Genomic DNA, 20,721 nt, shown 5'->3' on the forward strand with positions numbered 1-20,721 from the left:
TTTGGGATCCTGTGTGGTTTTTATGGGATTTTTCCCCATTTTAACCCATTTTAACCCATTTTCCCACCCGTTTTTTTCGCGATTTTCCCATTTTTTTTCAGGATTTTCCCATTTTTTTGGGACTTTTCCTGGTCCTGCATGTCTTTGGTTTTTTTTAGGATATCCTAGATGTGTCTCACGGATGTTTTTCCAGAATCCCAAGTAGTTTTTTTGGGATTTTCCCCATTTTAACCCATTTTCCCACCCTTTTTTTTTGCGATTTTCCCATTTTTTTCGCGATTTTCCCCATTTTTTCGCGGATTTTTCCCATTTTTCCATGAATTTTCCCCATTTTTCCTGCAGCCCCGCTGGGGGATGACCCGGCCAGGCTCCCAGCCCCCCCTGGACCCCATTTTCCCACCGTTTTCTTTAGGATTTTCCCGTTTTTTTCGCCATTTTCCCATTTTTTTGGGATTTTCCCTTTTTTTTAGGGAATTTTTTTTATCCTGGTTGACTTCGGGTTTTTTTGGGATATCCTAGGTGTGACTCATAGATTTTTCTCCAAGATCCTGTTGGTTTTTTATGGGATTTTTCTCCATTTTAACCCATTTTCCCACCCTTTTTTTCGCGATTTTCCCATTTTTTCGCGATTTTTCCCATTTTTTTCGCGATTTTTCCCATTTTTTCGCGATTTTTCCCATTTTTTCGCGGATTTTCCCCATTTTCCCATGAATTCTCCCCATTTTTCCCGCAGCCCCGCCGGGGGATGCCCCGGCCAGGCTCCCAGCCCCCTCTGGACCCCACGCTCTGGATGACCGGCCGGGAACGAGCCGAATACCAGCGCTGGAAACGCGAAAGGGAGAAAATCGACCGCGAGAGACTCGAGAGACACAGAGATCCTGCCGGCGCCTGGAGGAGGGAGTGGGACGCCCAGAAACCAGAGGGGATGTGGGTTTGGGGGGAAATCCGGGGATTTTGGGAAAATCTGGGAAAAAATCCCGAATTTGGGGAGGTTTGGGGAGAAATTCTGGGATTTTTGGGGACAAATCCTGGGAATTTGGGGAAAATCTGGGATTTTGGGGAGGTTTGGGGGCCTGGAGGAGGGAGTGGGACGCCCAGAAACCCGAGGGGATGTGGGTTTGGGGAGAAATCCGGGAATTTGGGGAAAATCTGGGATTTCGGGGAGGTTTGGGGGGAAAATCTGGGAATTTGGGGAGGTTTGGGGGGGATTTGGGGCAGAAATTCTGGGAATTTGGGGAAAAATCTGGGATTTTGGGGAGGTTTGGGGGGGATTTGGGGCAGAAATTCTGGGAATTTGGGGAAAAATCTGGGATTTTGGGGAGGTTTGGGGAGAAAAATCTGGGATTTTGGGGAAAATCTGGGATTTTGGGGAGGTTTGGGGACCTGGAGGAGGGAGTGGGACGCCCAGAAACCCGAGGGGATGTGGGTTTGGGGAGAAATCCAGGAATTTTGGGAAAATCTGGGGATTTGGGGGGGAATTTTGGGGAAAATCCTGGATTTTGGGGAGGTTTGGGGGGAAATTCTGGGAATTTGGGGAGGTTTGGGGGCCTGGAGGAGGGAGTGGGACGCCCAGAAACCCGAGGGGATGTGGGTTTGGGGAGAAATCCGGGAATTTTGGGAAAATCTGGGAATTTCAGGGAGGTTTGGGGAGAAATTCCAGAATTTTCAGGAGAAAATCTGGGATTTTGGGGAGGTTTGGGTGGATTTGGGGACAGTGGGACGCCCAGAAACCCGAGGGGATGTGGGTTTGGGGGAAAATCTGGGATTTTTGGGGGAAATTTGGGAATTTGGGGAAAAAATCCCGGATTTGGAGAGAAAATCTGGGATTTTGGGGAGAAATTCCAGGATTTTGGGGAGAAATCCTGGGATTCTGGGGAGGTTTGGGGGCAAAATCTGGGATTTCGGGGAAGAAATCCTGGGATTTTGGGGAAAATCTGGGATTTTGGGGAGGTTTGGGAGGAAAATCTGTGATTTCGGGGAGGTTTGGGGAGAAATTCTGGGATTTTTTGGGAGAAATTCTGGGAATTTGGGGAAAATCTGGGAATTCAGGGAGGTTTGGGGAGGATCTGGGGGGAGTGGGACGCCCAGAAACCCGAGGGGATGTGGGTTTGGGGAGAAATCCGGGAATTTTGGGGGAAATTATGGGAATTTCAGGGAGGTTTGGGGGGAATTTGGGGAGAAATCCTGGAATTTTTGGGGAAAAATCGTGGGATTTGGGGAGGTTTGGGGAGAAATTCCAGGATTTGGGGGAGAAATTCCAGGATTTGGGGAGAAATCTTGGGATTTTGGGGAGGTTTGGGAGGAAAATCTGGGATTTGGGGGGATTTGGGGGAGTGGGACGCCCAGAAACCTGAGGGGATGTGGGTTTGGGGGAAAATCCGGGGAATTTGGGGAAAATCTGGGAAAAAATCCCGAATTTGGGGAGGTTTGGGGGGGATTTGGGAGAGAAATCCTGGGATTTCTGGGGAAATCTGGGAAAAAATCTGGGAATTTGGGGAGGTTTGGGGGCCTGGAGGAGGGAGTGGGACTCCCAGAAACCCGAGGGGATGTGGGTTTCGGGGGAATTGGGGGATTTTGGGGGGATTTGGGAGAGAAATCCTGGGATTTCTGGGGAAATCTGGGAAAAAATCCGCGATTTTGTGGAGGTTTGGGGAGGATTTTGGGGCAGTGGGATGCCCAGAAACCCGAGGGGATGTCAGTTTGGGGTGATTTTTTTAGGATTTTGGGGTGATTTTTATGATTTTGGGGTGATATTTTAGGATTTTGGGTCAATTTTTAGGATTTTGGGTCATTTTTAGGATTTTGGGGTGACTTTGGGGTGATTTTTGGGGTGATTTTTTAGGATTTTGGGGTGAATTTTGAGGATTTTGGAGTGAATTTGGGGTTCCCAGGTGATTTTTTGGGGTGAATTTTTAGGCTTTTGGGTGATTTTTTAGGATTTTGGGTCAATTTTTAGGATTTGGGGTGAATTTTCAGGATTTTGGGGTGACTTTGGGGTGATTTTTTAGGATTTTGAGATGAATTTGGGGCGATTTTGAGGATTTTGGGGTGAATTTGGGGTTCCCAGGTGATTTTTTGGGGTGATTTTTTAGGATTTTGGGGTGATTTTTTAGGATTTGGGGTGATTTTTAGGATTTTGGGGTGACTTTGGGGTGATTTTTTAGGATTTTGGGGTGATTTTGGGGCGATTTTGAGGATTTTGGGGTGACTTTGGGGTGATTTTTGGGGTGATTTTTTAGGATTTTGGGGTCAATTTGGGGTGATTTTTTAGGATTTTGGGGTGATTTTCAGGATTTTGGGGTGAATTTGGGGTTCCCAGGTGATTTTTGGGGTGAATTTTCAGGATTTTGGGGTGACTTTGGGGTAATCTTTTAGGATTTTGGGGTGATTTTTAGGATTTTGGGGTGACTTTGGGGTGATTTTTGGGGTGAATTTTTAGGATTTTCGGGTGAATTTGGGGTGATTTTTTAGGATTTTGAGGTGTATTTGGGGTGATTTTGGGGTGACTTTGGGGTCTCCCCTCCCCCCGCAGGTTCTCGGGGGTCCCGGAGGGGGGAGGGGAGCCCAGCCTGGCCGCCCCTCCCCCCCCAACGCTGGGGGAGTTCCTGCCCCTCCCCCACCCTGCCCGCCGCAGGAAGAGCAGAGGGAGGGGGAGGAGAACCTACAGGTGAGCTTGGGGGATTTTGGGAATTTTGGGAGGATTTGGGAGGTTTTGGGGGATTTTGGGGGGATTTGAAGAGTTTTTGGGGAGATTTGGGGAGATTTGGGGGGATTTTGGGGGAATTTGGGGGGAAATTGGTGGATTTTGGGGATTTGTGGGGGAAATTTGGGGGGATTTGGGGTTTTGGGGATTGGGGGATTTGGAGAGTTTTTGGGGGAGATTTGGGGGATTTTGGGGGATTTGGGGATTTGGGAAATTTGGGGGAAATTGGTGGATTTTGGGGTGGTTTGGGGATTTGGAGAGGTTTTGGGGGTGGATTTGGGGGAATTTGGGAGGTTTGGGGTGGATTTTGGGGATTTGTGGGGATTTGGGGGTTTGGGGTTTTTTGGGGGATTTGAAGAGTTTTTGGGGGAGATTTGGGGGGATTTTGGGGAAATTTGGGGGATTTTGGGGGGAAACTGGTGGATTTTGGGGTGCTTTGGGGGGATTTGGAGAGGTTTTGGGTGGATTTGGGGGGAATTTGGGGAATTTGGGGTGGATTTTGGGGGATTTGTGGGGGGAATTTGGGGGTTTTGGGGAATTTGGGTAGATTTTGGGGAATTTGGGGGATTTTGGGGTAGATTTTAGGGTGTTTTTTGGGGAATTCGGGTAGATTTTGGGGAGATTTGGGTGGAATTTGGGGATTTTTTGGGAATTTGGGCAGATTTTGGGGGATTTTGGGGGGATTTTAGAGTGTTTTTTGGGGGAATTTGGGTAGATTTTGGGGGAATTTGGGTGGATTTGAGGTGATTTTGGTGTTTTTTGGGGGAATTTGGGTAGATTTTGGGGGAATTTGGGTGATTTTGTGTAGATTTTGGGTGGATTTGGGGATTTTTTGGGGAATTTGGGTGGATTTGGGTGATTTTGGGTAGACTTCGGGTGGATTTGGGGTGATTTTGGGTGGATTTGGGTGATTTTGGGTAGATTTTGGGTGGATTTTGGGAGAATTTGGTGTTTTTTGGGTGGATTTGGGTGATTTTGGGAATTTGGGTTTTTTTGGGTGATTTTGGGTAGATTTCTGTGGATTTTGGGTGATTTTTCCCAATTTCCCCCATGTTTTTCTCTCTGCCATTCCCAGTTTCCCATGGAATTTGGGAATTCCCAGTTGCCATGACGACCGTTGGGATGCTCAGCAGGAACCTTCCCAGGAGCCCCAGGGCGGCCAGGTGATACCAGTATAGACCAGTATGGACCAGTATAGACCAGTATGGACCAGTATAGACCAGTATGAACCAGTATAGACCAGTATAAACCAGTATGAACCAGTATAGACTAGTATAGACCAGTAACTCCCCCAGGTGATCCCAGTATAAACCAGTATAGACCAGTATAAACCAGTATGAACCAGTAACTCTGCCAGGTGATCCCAGTACAGACCAGTACAGACCAGTAAGTCCCCCAGGTGATCCCAGTATAAACCAGTATAAACCAGTACAGACCAGTGACCTCCCCAGAGCAGCCAGGTGATCCCAGTATAAACCATTATAGACCAGTATAAACCAGTACAGACCTGTGACCTCCCCCAGGTGATCCCAGTATAAACCAGTATGAACCAGTAACGCCCCCAGGTGATCCCAGTATAAACCAGTACAGACCAGTAATGCCCCCAGTGCATCCCAGTATAAACCAGTACAGACCAGTAACGCCCCCAGTGCATCCCAGTATAAACCAGTACAGACCAGTGACCTCCCAGTACAAACCAGTGACCGTCCCAGTGACTCCCAGTGCATCCCAGTTCATCCCAGTACAAACCAGTAACTCCCAGTGACCTCCCCAATGCATGCCACTACAAACCAGTGACTCCCAGTTCAGCCCAGTACAAACCAGTAACTCCCAGTACACACCAGTAACTCCCCCAGTGCATCCCAGTTCATCCCAGTACAACCCAGTAACTCCCCCAGTGACTCCCACTTCGTCCCAGTTCACCCCAGTAACTCCCAGTGACTCTCCCAATCCCCTCCCAGTAACTCCCAGTTCATCCCAGTTCATCCCAGTACAACCCAGTAACTCTCCCAGTTCATCCCAGTTCATCCCAGTTCACCCCAGTAACTCTCCTCTCCCCGCAGCTCGCAGAGAACATTCCGGAGAAGATTCCGGAGAACATTCCGGAACAATCCGCGGAGTCGCCGCCGGGAATTCCCAGTTCATCCCAGTCCAAACCAGTCCAAACCAGTGACTCCCCCAGTGCCTCCCAGTCCATCCCAGTCCAAACCAGTAACTCGCAGGAGGATGAGGATCAGTGGGAGGATGTGAGCGACGAGGAGGAGGAGGAGCCTGGAGAGCTTCCCAGTATGTCCCAGTATAAACCAGTACAGACCAGTAACCCCCTGTCAGCTTCCCAGTATGTCCCAGTATAAACCAGTACAGACCAGTAACCCTCCCAGTGCGTCCCAGTATAAACCAGTACAGACCAGTAACCCCCTGTCAGCTTCCCAGTATGTCCCAGTATAAACCAGTACAGACCAGTAACCCCCTGTCAGCTTCCCAGTATGTCCCAGTATAAACCAGTACAGACCAGTAACCCTCCCAGTGCATCCCAGTATAAACCAGTACAGACCAGTAACCCCCTGTGACCCCCTGTCAGCTTCCCAGTATAAACCAGTAACCCCCTGTCAGCTTCCCAGTATGTCCCAGTATAAACCAGTAACCCCCTGTCAGCTTCCCAGTGCATCCCAGTATAAACCAGTACAGACCAGTAACCCCCTGTCAGCTTCCCAGTTCATTCCAGTATAAACCAGTACAGACCAGTAACCCCCTGTCAGCTTCCCAGTGCATCCCAGTATAAACCAGTGCAGACCAGTAACCCCTAGAGACCTCCCCAGTGCTTCCCAGTGCGTCCCAGTATGAACCAGTACAGACCAGTAACCCCCTGTCAGCTTCCCAGTGCTTCCCGGTGCGTCCCAGTATAAACCAGTACAGACCAGTAACCCCCGGTGACCTCCCCAGTGCGTCCCAGTACAAACCTGTTCATACCAGTAACTCCCAGTGACTCCTGGAGACCTTCCCAGTTCAGCCCAGTACATCCCAGTAACTCCCAGTTTGGACCAGTGACCCCCAGTGACCTCCCCAGTTCATCCCAGTACATCCCAGTAACTCCCAGTCCCCTCCCAGTCCCTCCCAGTTCCTCCCAGTCCATCCCAATCCCCTCCCAGTCCATCCCAGTCCATCCCAGTTCACCCAGTCTCCTCCCCTCCCCCAGGAGTGTCCCCGCCCGCCCCTCCCCCACCCGCGGGGGAGCTCCCAGCGCTGTCCCCTCCCCCCCCGGAGAGCAGCGGGACCCCCAGTGACGGTACTGGGGAGACTGGGAGGGACTGGGAGGGACTGGGAGGGGATTGGGATGAACTGGGATGGACTGGGAGGGGATTGGGGTGAACTGGGAGGGGATTGGGAGGGACTGGGAGTTACTGGGAGGGAACTGGGAGGGACTAGGGTGGGATTGGGATGGACTGGAATGAACTGGGATGGACTGGGAGGGGATTGGGATGGACTGGGAGGGAACTGGGGTTGATTTGGAGGGAATTGGGATGGGACTGGGATTTACTGGGAGGGACTGGGAATTACTGGGAGGAACTGGGAGAGGATTGGGAGAGAATTGGGATGGACTTGGAGGGGATTGGGATGAACTGGGATGGACTGGGAGTTACTTGGAGGAACTGGGATGGGACTGGGATGGACTGGGAGAGACTGGGATGGACTGCGAGTTACTGGGAGGAACTGGGAGGAGATTGGGATGGGCTGGGATGAACTGGGAAGGAACTGGGATGGGATTGGGATGGACTGGAATGGGGTTGGGATGGACTGGGAGGGACTGGGATGGACTGGGAGGGACTGGGATGGACTGGGAGGAGATTGGGATGGACTGGGATTTACTGGGAGGGAACTGGGAGTTACTGGGATTTACTGGGATGACTGGGAAAGAATTGGGAGGGACTGGGGTGGAACTGGGATGGAACTGGGAGAGGATTGGGATGAACTGGGAGGGATTGGGACTTACTGGGATGGACTGGGAGGGACTGGGAGGGAACTGGGGTTGATTTGGAGGGAATTGGGATGGGACTGGGATGGACTGGAATGAACTGGGAGGGACTGGGAGGCACTGGGATGGGATTGGGAGGGGGTTGAGATGGATTGGGATGGACTGGGATCGAACTGGGAGGAACTGGAAGGGATTGGGAGAGAATTGGGATGAACTGGGATTTACTGGCATGAACTGGGAGGGACTGGGAGGGGACTGGGATGGACTGGGAGAGAATTGGGATGAGATTGGGATGGACTGGGAGAGAATGGGAATGAACTGGGAGGAACTGGGATGGGATTGGGATGGACTGGGAGGAACTGGAAGGGACTGGGAGGGACTGGGATGGACTGGGAGGGAACTGGGATGGACTGGGAGGGACTGGGAGGGGACTGGGAGGTCACTGGTTTGTACTGGTTGTTACTGGGAGGCACTGGGGGGTCGCTGGGGGTATCGCTGGGGTGTTACTGGTTTATACTGGTCCATACTGGTCCATACTGGTCCATACTGGTCTTGCAGCTCCCGGCGTGGAGATCTCGGATTTCCAGAGGGTTCGTTTCCGTAAGAGTTCCCAGAGCCCCCCGAGGCCAGAGTGACCCCAAAAAACCCCAAAAATCACCCCAAAAAAACCCAAATTCACCCCAAAAACCCCCAAAAACAGCCACAGGAGCTCCAAAAACCCCAAAAATCACCCCAAAAATCCCAAAAACCCCAAATCCACCTCAAAATCAGCCATGGGACCCCAAAAACCCCAAAAATCACCCCAAAAACCCCCAAAAACAGCCATGGGAGCTCCAAAAACCCCAAAAATCAGCCCAAAACCAGCCCCGGGAGCCCCAAAAATCACCCCAAAAATCCCAAATTCGCCCCAAAAACAGCCATGGGATCCCAAAAAACCCCAAATTCACCCCAAAATCAGCCCCAGGAACCCCAAATTCACCCCAAAAACCCCCAAATTCACCCCAAAAATCCCAAAAGAACCCAAAAACAGCCATGGGAGCTCCAAAAACCCCAAAAATCAGCCCAAAATCAGCCCTGGGAGCCCCAAAAACCCCTAAATATCACCCCAAAAACCCCAAATTCACCCCAAAAAACCCCAGAAAACCCCAAATCCACCCCAAAAATGGCCTTGGGACTCCAAACTCAGCCCCGGGAACCCCAAAAATCATCCCAAACCCCCCAAATTCACCCCAAAACCAGCTGTGGGACCCCCAGAAACCCCAAAAATCACCCCAAAACCCCCAAATTCACCCCAAAAAACCCCAGAAAACCCCAAATCCACCCCAAAATCAGCCATGGGACCCCAAAAACCCCCAAAATCACCCCAAAACCAGCTGTGGGAACCCCAGAAACCCCAAAACCATCCCAAAAAACCCCAAAAATCACCCCAAAAACCCCCAAATTCACCCCAAAAACAGCCATGGGATCCCAAAAACCCCCAAATTCACCCCAAAAAGAGCTGTGGGACCCCCAGAAACCCCAAAAATCACCCCAAATTCACCCCAGAAAACCCCAAATCCACCCCAAAATCAGCCATGGGACCCCCAAAACCCCCAAATTCACCCCAAAAATGGCCATGGGACCCCAAAATTGGCCTCGGGACCCCCAAAAAACCCCAAATTCACCCCAGAAACCCCAAAAATCACCCCAAAAATCCCAAATTCACCCCAAAACCAGCCGTGGGACCCAAAAACCTGCAAATTCACCCCAAAAAACCCAAACTCACCCCAAAAAAACCCCAAAATCACCCCAAAAACCTCAAAAACCCCCAAATTCACCCCAAAAACCCCAAAAAATCACCCCAAAAACCCCGAAATTCACCCCAAAACCCCCCAAAAACCCCAAAATTCACCCCAAAACCCCTGAAATTCACCCCAAAAAACCCCAAATTTGCCCCAAAAATATCCAAATTAGCCCCAAAAATCCCAAAAACAGCCGTGGGATCCCAAAAATCGGCCCTGGGAACCCTGAAAAAACCCCAAAAATCACCCCAAAACTTGCCGTGGGATGCCCAGAAACCCCAAATTCACTCCAAAAACCCAAAAAAATCACCCCAAAAACCCCGAAATTCACCCCAAAACCCCCCAAAAAACCCAAATCCGTCCCAAAAACCCCAAAAATCACCCCAAAAACACCCAAATCCACCCCAAAAGCCCCAAAATTCACCCCAGAAATGGCCATGGGACCCAAAAATCGGACCCGGGACCCCAAAAATCACCCCAAAATCAGCCCCAAAAACCCCAAAAAACACCCCATAAATGGCCATGGAACCTCCACAAAACCCCAAATTCACCCCAAAATCGGCCCCGGGAACCTCAAAAACCCCAAATTCACCCCAAAAATCCCCCAAAAAACTCCCCAAATCCCTCTGGGATCCCCAAAATTCTCCCCTGGACTTACCTGGGCTCACCTGGGCTCACCTGAGCTCACCTGAGCTCACCTGGGCGCTGCTGCTTGGCTCTTTTTGGGGTTTCTGGGGCTCTTTTTGGGGTCTTTTGGGGCTTTTTGGGGTCTTTTGGGGCTCGGAGCTGCTGCACTGACTCACCTGAGCTCACTTGGACTCACCTGGACTCACCTGAGCTCACCTGGACTCACCTGAGCTCACCTGAGCTCACCTGGGCGCTGCTGCTTGGCTCTTTTTGGGGTTTCTGGGAGTCTTTTTGGGGCTTTTGGGGTTTTTTGGGGTTTTTTGGGGCTGTCAGCGCTTGGAGCTGCTGCACTGACTCACCTGGACTCACCTGGACTCACCTGGACTCACCTGGGCGCTGCTGCTTGGCTCGGGAGAACTTTTTTGGGGTTTCTGAGGAGCTTTTTGGGGTCTTTTTGGGGCTCGGAGCTGCTGGACTGACTCACCTGAGCTCACCTGGACTCACCTGAACTCACCTGAGCTCACCTGGACTCACCTGGACTCACCTGAGCTCACCTGGACGCTGCTGCTTGGCTATTTTGGGGTTTCTGGGGCTCTTTTTGGGGTCTCTGAGCGACTTTTTGGGGAGCTGTCGGTGCTCAGAGCTGCTGCACTGACTCACCTGAGCTCACCTGAGCTCACCTGGACTCACCTGGGCGCTGCTGCTTGGCTCGGGAGAACTTTTTGGGGTCTCTGAGGAGCTTTTTGGGGTCTTTTGGGGTTTTTTGGGGTCTCTTGGGGCTCAGAGCTGCTGGACTGACTCACCTGGACTCACCTGAGCTCACCTGGACTCACCTGGGCTCTGCTGCTTGGCTCTGGGGAGCTTTTGGGGTCTTTTTGGGAGTTTCTGAGGAGCTTTTTGGGGTCTTTTGGGGAGCTGTTGCTGCTTGGAGCTGCTGGACTGACTCACCTGGGCTCACCTGGACTCACCTGAGCTCACCTGGACTCACCTGAGTGCTGCTGCTTGGCACTTTTTGGGGTTTCTGGGGCTCTTTTTGGGGTCTTTTGGGGCTCAGAGCTGCTGCACTGACTCACCTGAGCTCACCTGAACTCACCTGGACTCACCTGGGCTCTGCTGCTTGGCTCTGGGGAGGTTTTGGGGTCTTTTTGGAGTTTCTGAGGAGCTTTTTGGGGTCTTTTGGGGCTCAGAGCTGCTGGACTGACTCACCTGAGCTCACCTGGACTCACCTGAGCTCACCTGGACTCACCTGGGCGCTGCTGCTTGGCTCTGGGGAGCTTTTGGGGTCTTTTTGGAGTTTCTGAGGAGCTTTTTGGGGTCTTTTGGGGAGCTGTCGGCACTCAGAGCTGCTGCACTGACTCACCTGAGCTCACCTGGACTCACCTGGACTCACCTGGACTCACCTGAGTGCTGCTGCTTGGCACTTTTTGGGGTTTCTGGGGCTCTTTTTGGGGTCTTTTGGGGCTCAGAGCTGCTGGACTGACTCACCTGGACTCACCTGGACTCACCTGAGCTCACCTGGACTCACCTGGACTCACCTGGCTGTACTTGGATTAAACTCTTCCTGCTCCCCAACTGACCCCAGGAGTGGATTTGGGGTGGGGGAGATACCTGGGGAGCCCAAAACTCACCTGGGGATCCCAAATTCACCTGGGTATCCCAAAAGTCACCTGGGGAGCCCAAAACTCACCTGGGGAACCCCAAAACTCACCTGGGGATCCCAAAACTCACCTGGGGAACCCCGAAAGTCACCTGGGGAACCCAAAACTCACCTGGGGATCCCAAAACTCACCTGGGGAACCCAGAAAGTCACCTGGGGATCCCAAAACTCACCTGGAAAACCCCAAAACTCACCTGGGGAATCCCAAATTCACCTGGGGATCCCCAAATTCACCTGGGGATCCCAAAACTCACCTGGGGAACCCCAAAACTCACCTGGGGAACCCCAAAAGTCACCTGGGAACCCCGAAAGTCACCTGGGGAGCCCAAAACTCACCTGGGGAGCCCAAAAGTCACCTGGGAGTCCCAAAAACTCACCTGGGGATCCCCAAAACTCACCTGGAAAACCCCAAAAGTCACCTGGGGATCCCAAAATTCACCTGGGGAACCCTGAAAGTCACCTGGGAAATCCCAAAACTCACCTGGAGAACCCAAAACTCACCTGGGGAACCCCGAAAGTCACCTGGGGAGCCCAAAACTCACCTGGGAGTTCCAAAACTCACTTGGGGAATCCCAAAACTCACCTGGGAGGACATTTTTCCCATTAATTTTGGGATTTTTGGGGTGAAATCTCCCATTTTTACCATAAATTTGGGGTGAAATCTCCCTTTTCCCCATTAATTTTGGAATTTTTTTGGGTGGGATTTTTCTTTTTTCCCATTATTTTTGGGGTGGGATCTCCATTTCCCTATTAATTTTGGGGTGAAATCTCCCATTTTCCCATTAATTTTGGGATTTTTGGGTGGGATTTCCCTTTTTCCCATTAATTTTGGGGATTTTGGGGTGAAATCTCCCATTTTTCCCATTAATTTTGGGGATTTTGGGGTGAAATCTTTTTTCCCCTAAATTTTGGGATTTTTGGGATCTCACTCCCATTTTTCCCATTAATTTTGGGGTGAAATCTCCCTTTTCCCATTAATTTTGGGGTGGGATTTCCATTTTTCCCATTAATTTTGGGATTTTGGGGTGGAATCTCCTTTTTCCCATTAATTTTGGGGTGGGATCTCCCCTTTTTCCCCTAAATTTTGGGAATTTTTGGGTGGAATCTCCTTTTTCCTATTAATTTTGGGATTTTTTGGGTGGAATTTCCCTTTTCTCATTAATTTTTGGGTGGGATCTCCCATTTTTCCCATTAATTTTTGGGTGAAATCTCCCTTTTCCCCATTAATTTTGGAATTTTTTTGGGTGGGATTTTTCTTTTTTCCCATTATTTTTGGGGTGGGATCTCCATTTCCCTATTAATTTTGGGGTGAAATCTCCTTTTTTCCCATTAATTTTTGGGATTTTTGGGGTGGAATCTCCTTTTTCCCATTAATTTTGGGGATTTTGGGGTGGGATCTCCCATTTTTCCCATTAATTTTGGGATTTTGGGATTTCATTTTTCCCCTAAATTTTGGGATTTTTGAGATCTCACTCCCCTTTTCCCATTAATTTTGGGGTGAAATCTCCCATTTTCCCCTAAATTTTGGGATTTTGGGATCTCACTCCCCTTTTCCCATTAATTTTGGGATTTTGGGATTTCATTTTTCCCCTAAATTTGGGGATTTTTGGGATCTCACTCCTCTCTCTCTCCCCCACAGGACGACCCGCCGAGCCTCCCCAGGTGTGACTCGGGAGGATCCCAAAACCCCCCCGAGGATCCCCAAAAATCCCCCTGAGACCCCAAAAACCCCTCGGGGATCCCAAAAATCCCCCTGAGACCCCAAAAACCCCCCCGAGGATCCCCAAAAATCCCCCTGAGACCCCAAAAACCCCCTCGGGGATCCCAAAAATCCCCCCGAGGGCATTTTGGGGTTTCCCCTCCCCAAATTTCCCTAATAAAAATCCCAAAACGTCTCTGGTTTTTCATCCTTTTGGGGTCTTTCTGCCCCCCCGGGTGATTTTGGGGTGAATTTTGGGATTTTTGGGTTCTCCCCGAGCTCTTCGCCTCCCAAAAACCCCAAATTTTGAGAAAATTCCCCCAAAAAAAGCCAAATTTAGGAGTTTTTCCTCCAAAAAAACCCGAATTTTTGAGTCATTTGGGGTCATTTCCTCCCCAAAAAAACCCCAAAAAAACCCCAAAAAACCCCAAATTTCGGGGGGAGGATCCCAAACCCCACTCCGGATTTTTGGGGTTTTTTGGGTTCTCCCAAATCCCCAAATTTTGGGTAAATTCCTCCAAAAAAACCCTAAATTGAGGAGTTTTTCCTCCAAAAAACCCGAATTTTGGTGTCATTTGGGGTAATTTCCTGCCCAAAAAACCCCAAAAAAACCCCAAAAGCCCCCAAATTTCAGGGGGAGGATCCCAAACCCCACCCCGGATTTTTGGGGTATTTTGGGTTCTCCCCGAACTCCTTCACCTCCCAAAAAACCCAAATTTTGAGAAAATTCCCCAAAAAACCCCCAAATTTAGGAGTTTTTTTCTCCAAAAAAACCCAGATTTTGGTGTCATTTGGGGTCATTTCCTCCCCCAAAAAACCCCAAAAAACCCCAAATTTCCGGGGGAGGATCCCAAACCCCACCCCGGATTTTTGGGGTTTTTTAGGTTCTCCCCGAACTCCTTCACCTCCCAAAAAACCCAAATTTTGAGAAAATTCCCCAAAAAACCCCTAAATTTAGAAGTTTTTCCTCCAAAAAACCCGGATTTTGGTGTCATTTGAGGTCATTTCCTCCCCAAAAAACCCCAAAAAAACCCCAAAACCCCCCAAATTTCGGGGGGAGGATCCCAAACCCCACCCCGGATTTTTGGGGTTTTTTGGGTTCTCCCCGAACTCCGAATTTTGAGAAAATTCCCTCCAAAAAAAGCCCCAAATTTAGGAGTTTTTCCTCCAAAAAAAACCGATTTTTGGTGTCATTTGAGGTCATTTCCTCCCCAAAAAACCCCAAAAAAACCCCCAAAAACCCCAAATTTCGGGGGGAGGATCCCAAACCCCACCCCGGATTTTGGGGGATCCCCCGCCCCCCCCCGGCCCCTCCCCTCCCCCCCCTTTTTGGGGTTTCCTGCCCCTCCCCCCGCGGTCATTTCCCCTTCCCAAATTTTGGGGAAGAACCCGGAGCGGCTCCAGGTGAGGGGGGGGGCGCCGATTTTGGGGGTTTCCTTCCCTGCCGGCACGATTTTGGGGGTCTCAGCCCAAATTTTGGGGGATTTCAGTTAAAATTTGGGGTTTTTAGCCTCATTTTTGGGAGTTTTCAGCCAAATTTTGGGAGTTTTCAGCTCGGCTTTGGGGGGCCTTCTTCCTCCTGGGGGATTCTGGGGAGACCACTCCCATCCCGGCCGAATTTTGGGGGTCTTAGTCCAAATTTTGGGGGTCTCAGCCCAATTTTTTGGGGAATTTCACTTGAAATTTGGGGTTTTCAGCCTCATTTTTGGGATCTCGGGATCTATTTTTGGGGGGGTTTGGAGGAGACCCCTCCCCTGTCGGCTCATTTTTGGGGGTCTCAGCCCAATTTTAGGGGTCTCAGCCCAATTTTTTGGGGATCTAAACCCAAATTTTGGGGGATTTCACTTAAAATTTGGGGTTTCCAGCCCAATTTTTGGGAGTTTTCAGCCCAATTTTTGGGAGTTTTCAGCTCGGTTTGGGGATCTCCTGGGGGAGTTTGGGGGTTTCCTCCCCTCCCGGCCCAATTTTGGGGATCTCAGCCCAATTTTGGGGGTCTCAGCCCAATTTTTGGGGGATTTCACTTAAAATTTGGTGTTTTCAGCCTCATTTTTGGGAGTTTTCAGCCAAATTTTTGGGTGTTTTCAGCTCGATTTGGGGATCTCCTGGGGGAGTTTGGGAGTTTCCTCCTCTCCCGGCCTAATTTTGGGGGGTCTTAACCCGATTTTGGGGGTCTCAGCCCAAATTTTGGGGGATTTCAGTTAAAATTTGGGGTTTTCAGCCTCATTTTTGGGATTTTCAGCCCAATTTTCGGGAGTTTTCAGACTCATTTTTGGGAGTTTTCGGCTCGGTTTGGGGATCTCCTGGGGGATTTTGGGGGTTTCCTCCTCTCCCGGCCTAATTTTGGGGGTCTCAGCCCGATTTTGGGGGTCTCAGCCCAATTTTGGGGGGATTTCACTTAAAATTTGGGGTTTTCAGCCTCATTTTTGGGAGTTTTCAGCCAAATTTTGGGAGTTTTCAGCTCGGCTTTGGGGGGGTTTCTTCCTCCTGGGGGATTTTGGGGAGACCACTCCCATCCCGGCCGAATTTTGGGGGTCTTAGTCCAAATTTGGGGGTCTCAGCCCAATTTTTTGGGGGATTTCACTTAAAATTTGGGGTTTTCAGCCTAATTTTTGGGATCTCTGGATCTATTTTTGGGGGGGTTTGGAGGAGACCCCTCCCCTGTCGGCTCATTTTTGGGGGTCTCAACCCAAATTTTGGGGGATTTCACTTAAAATTTGGGGTTTCCAGCCCAATTTTTGGGAGTTTTCAGCCTCATTTTTGGGAGTTTTCGGCTCGGTTTGGGGATCTCCTGGGGGAGTTTGGGGGTTTCCTCCCCTCCCGGCCAAATTTGGGGGTCTCAGCTCATTTTTGGGGGATTTCAGTTAAAATTTGGGGTTTTCAGCCTCATTTTGGGAGTTTTCAGCCTCATTTTTGGGAGTTTTCAGCTCGGGTTTTGGGGATCTCCTGGGGGAGTTTGGGGGTTTCCTCCTCTCCCGGCCCAATTTTGGGGTTCTCAGCCCAAATTTGGGGGTCTCAGCCCAATTTTTTGGGGGATTTTACTTAAGATTTGGGGGTTTTAGTCTCATTTTTGGGATTTTCAGCCAAATTTTTGGGAGTTTTCAGCCTCATTTTTGGGATTTTTCAACCTCATTTTGGGAGTTTTCAGCCAAATTTTGGGACTTTTCAGCCTCATTTTTGGGAGTTTTCAGCCAAATTTTTGGGACTTTTCAGCCAAATTTTTGGGAGTTTTCAGCCTCATTTTTGATGTCCCCACCCCCATTTTTTGTGTCCCCAACCCCATTTTTTGTGTCCCCAACCCCATTTCTGGTGTCCCCACCCCCATTTTTGGGGTCCCCACCCCGCGGGGGGAGGGTGGAGCTGCCCCTCCCTGCCCCTCCCTGCCCCTCCCCCATTTCCTCTCCCAAAATTCTTGCGCCATTGGGGGTGGGGGAGGGGAGGAAATGTCACTTCCGGGGGGCCTGGGGAGGGGGGGGACACCAAAATGGGGTTGGGGACATCAAAAATGGGGGTGAGGACACCAAAAATGGGGGTGGGGACAACAAAAATGGGATTGGGGACCTAAAAAATGGGGTTGGGGACACCAAAAATGGGTCTGGGGACATCAAAAATGGGTTTGGGGACACCGAAATGGGGTTGGGGACAATAAAAATGGGGTTGGGGACACCAAAAAATGGGGTTGGGGACACTAAAATGGGGGTGGGGGCAGGTGAGTGACCACCTTGGGGTTGGGCTTGGTCACCTTCCGGAGGTCACCTGGCCAGGTGAGTGACCACTTTGGTCACCTTTTGGGAGATCTTTGACCACCTTGGTCACCTTTGGGAGGTTCTTGACCACCTCGGTCACCTTTTGGGAAGTTCTTGACCACCTGGCCAGGTGAGTGACCACCTTGGTCAGCTTTTGGAGGTCACCTGCCCAGATGAGTGACACCTTTGGGCTTGGGTTTGGTCACCTTTTGGGAGTTCCTTGACCACCTTGGTCACCTTCTGGAGGTCACCTGGCCAGCTGAGTGACCACCTTGGTCAACTTTTGGGAGATCTTTGACCACCTTGGTCACCTTTGGGAGGTTCTTGACCACCTGGCCAGGTGAGTGACCACCTTGGTCAGCTTTTGGAGGTCACCTGCCCAGATGAGTGACACCTTGGGGTTGGGTTTGGTCACCTTTTGGGAGTTCCTTGACCACCTCGGTCACCTTCTGGAGGTCACCTGCCCAGCTGAGTGACCACCTTGGTCACCTTCTGGAGGTCCTTGACCACCTTGGTCACCTTTGGGAGTTCCTTGACCACCTGGCCAGGTGAGTGACCACCTTGGTCACCTTTGGGAGTTCCTTGACCACCTTGGTCACCTTCTGGAGGTCACCTTGCCAGCTGAGTGACCACCTTGGTCACCTTCCGGAGGTCACCTGCCCAGCTGAGTGACACCTCGGTCACCTTCTGCAGGTCACCTGCCCAGCTGAGTGACCACCTTGGTCACCTTCTGGAGGTCACCTGCCCACCTGAGTGACCACCCCACCTCTGCCCACCTCCCCCCACCCCCAGGTGTCCCCAGCATGGACCTCCTGCCCACCTCCTCCTCCTCCTGGAACGACACCTGGAACGACACCTGGGACGACCTTTGGGACGACCCTTCCCTGTGGGACCTGGACGTGGCCGAAGTCCCCTCGGGCCACCGCTGGGTGCTGGCGCTCTACGCCCTCATCTTCCTGCTGGGCGTCCTGGGCAACGCGGCCGTGGCGTGGGTGACGCTGACCGAGCTGCGCCGGACGGTCAACGGCGTCTGGTTCTTCCACCTGGCCTTGGCTGACCTCCTCAGCTGCCTGGCTCTGCCCTTCATTGGGCTCCCGCTGGTCACCGACCACCACTGGCCGCTGGGCCGGCTGGCCTGCAAGGCGCTGCCCTCGCTGACCGTGCTGGCCATGTTCTCCAGCGTCCTGCTGCTGACGGCCATCAGCGCCGACCGCTGCGCGCTGGTCACCCGGCCGGTGTGGTGCCACAACCGCCGCAGCCCCGCGCTGGCCAGGGCGGCTTGCGGGGCGGCGTGGGCGGCGGCCGCGCTGCTGACCGCGCCGTCCTTCGCCTTCCGGACGACTCGCCAGGACCCCTTCTCGGCCAAGGCCACCTGCGTGCTGGCCTTCGGGCCGCGGCGGCGCGGCGCCGAGCTGGCCACCGCTCTGGCCAGGTTCCTCTGCGGCTTCCTGGGGCCGTTCGTGGTCATCTCGGGCTGCTACGGCCTCCTGCTGGGCCGGCTGCGGGCTCGGGGGCTGGCCAGGTCGCCGCGGGCCACCAGGACGGTGCTGGTGGTCATCGTCAGCTTCTTCGTGTGTTGGTTACCGTACCACGTGGTGGGCTTGGTGCTGGCGGTGGCCGCGCCCGGCTCGGCGGCGGCCGCGGGGGCTCAGGCCGCTGACCCCGCGGTGGCCGGGCTGGCCTACGTCAACGGGTGCGTGAACCCCGTGATCTACCTGGCGCTGGGGCGGGGCGGGGCCGCCCAGGTGAGGAGGTCCTGGCGGGGGTTGCTGCGAGGGGTGCTGAGCGACGAGGCGCACGGCGGGGACAGCAGGGACAGCAGGGACAGGGACAGTAGGGACAGGGACGGCCGGGCCAGGAGCGTGGCCACCACGGCCACCGGCACCACCGAGGAGGGCAGCGACGGGCTGTGAGGGCGGTGACTTCGTCTTCGGAGTCATCGTCGTTGTCATTGTCATCGTTGTCATCGTCATTGTTGTCGTCATCATTGTTGTCATTGTGATTGTCATTGTGATTGTCATTGTCACCCTCATCATCATCGGAGTGGTCAGCCCAAGGGTGGAGGGACAGTCTCATCATCATCGTCATCATTGTCATCGTCATTGTCATCGTCATCGTTGTCATCGTGATTGTCATTGTCACCATCACTGTCATAGGTGTGGTCAGCCCAAGGGCGAAGGGACAGTCGCATCATCATCGTCATCTTCATTGTTGTCATCATCATCGTTGTCATCGTCATCGTTGTCATCTTCATCGTTGTCATCATCGTTGTCATTGTCATTGTCACCGTCACCGTCATCGGAGTGGTCAGCCCAAGGGTGGAGGGACAGTTTCATCATCATCATCATCATCGTTGTCATCTTCATCGTTGTCATCTTCATCATTGTCATCGTCATCGTTGTTGTCATCGTTGTCATCTTCATTGTTGTCATCGTCATCGTTGTCATTGTCATCATTGTCATCTTCATCGTTGTCATCATCATTGTCATCGTGATTGTCATTGTCACTGTCACTATCATCGGCATGGTCAGCCCATGGGTGGAGGGACAGTCTCATCATCATCATCATCATCATTGTCATCGTCATTGTCATCGTCATCGTTGTCATCTTCATCGTTGTGGTCATCGTTGTCGTCGTGATTGTCATTGTCACCCTCATCGTCATCAGCGTGGTCAGCCCAAGGGTGGAGGGACAGTTTCATCATCATCATCATCATCATTGTCATCTTCATTGTCATCGTCATCATCGTCATCATCGTCATCATTGTGATCATCATCGTTGTCGTCGTGATTGTCATTGTCACCCTCACTGTCATCAGTGTGGTCAGCCCAAGGGTGGAGGGACAGTTTCATCATCATCGTCATCATCATCATTGTCATCTTCATTGTCATCTTCATCATCGTCATCATCGTCATCGTCGTCGTCATTGTGATCATCATCGTTGTTGTCGTGATTGTCATTGTCACCCTCACCGTCATCGGTGTGGTCATCCAGGGGTCACAGCAGTGTCTGGGGTCTGAGGGTGGAGGGACAGTGACATCACCATCATCATTGTTGTCACCTTCATTGTCATCATCATCATCATCGCCATCATCGTCATCTTCATTGTCATCTTCATCATTGCCATCTTCACTGCCATCTTCATTGTTGTCATCATCGTTGTCACCATCACTGCCATCGGCGTGGTCAGCCCGGGGTCACAGCACTGCGGTCTGGGGACGGAGGGACAGTCACATCATCATCGTTATTGTCATCTTCATCGCTGTCATCTTCATCATCTTCATCATCGTCATCATCATCGTCATCATCATCATCATCGTTATCATCATCGTTATCATCATCATCGTCGTCATCATCATCGTCGTCATCATCATCGTCACCCTGGGGGTCACAGCACTGCGGTCTGGGGACGGAGGGACAGTCACATCATCATCGTTATTGTCATCTTCATCGCCATCATCTTCATCGTCATCATCATCATCATCATCATCATCATCATCATCGTTGTCGTCATCATCATCATCATCGTCGTCATCAT

At 51.6% G+C, this 20,721-nt stretch overlaps 1 protein-coding gene and 1 long non-coding RNA gene across 2 annotated transcripts; both read left to right on the plus strand.

The window, feature by feature from the left end:
* The first annotated feature begins 5,877 nt into the window (after positions 1–5,877).
* On the plus strand, positions 5,878–13,636 carry LOC146424020 (uncharacterized). The gene is made up of 4 exons (XR_014847178.1): positions 5,878–5,989; positions 6,900–6,989; positions 8,235–8,266; positions 13,381–13,636. It is a non-coding gene; the product is annotated as an uncharacterized LOC146424020 (long non-coding RNA).
* A 3,944-nt stretch (positions 13,637–17,580) lies between these two features.
* LOC146424021 (C5a anaphylatoxin chemotactic receptor 1-like) lies at positions 17,581–20,169 on the plus strand. Its single transcript, XM_085044017.1, has 4 exons — positions 17,581–17,731; positions 17,976–19,093; positions 19,137–19,709; positions 19,851–20,169. The coding sequence occupies exons 2-4, from the start codon at positions 17,987–17,989 to the stop codon at positions 19,950–19,952; spliced, it is 1,782 nt and encodes a 593-aa protein (XP_084900143.1). The 5' UTR covers positions 17,581–17,731; positions 17,976–17,986; the 3' UTR covers positions 19,953–20,169.
* The last annotated feature ends 552 nt before the right edge of the window (positions 20,170–20,721 follow it).

This window comes from Lichenostomus cassidix, unplaced genomic scaffold (assembly GCF_008360975.1).
Source record: "Lichenostomus cassidix isolate B80296 unplaced genomic scaffold, HeHo_3.0 HiC_scaffold_35, whole genome shotgun sequence".
In the NCBI taxonomy this organism is placed as follows: Eukaryota; Metazoa; Chordata; class Aves; order Passeriformes; family Meliphagidae; genus Lichenostomus; species Lichenostomus cassidix.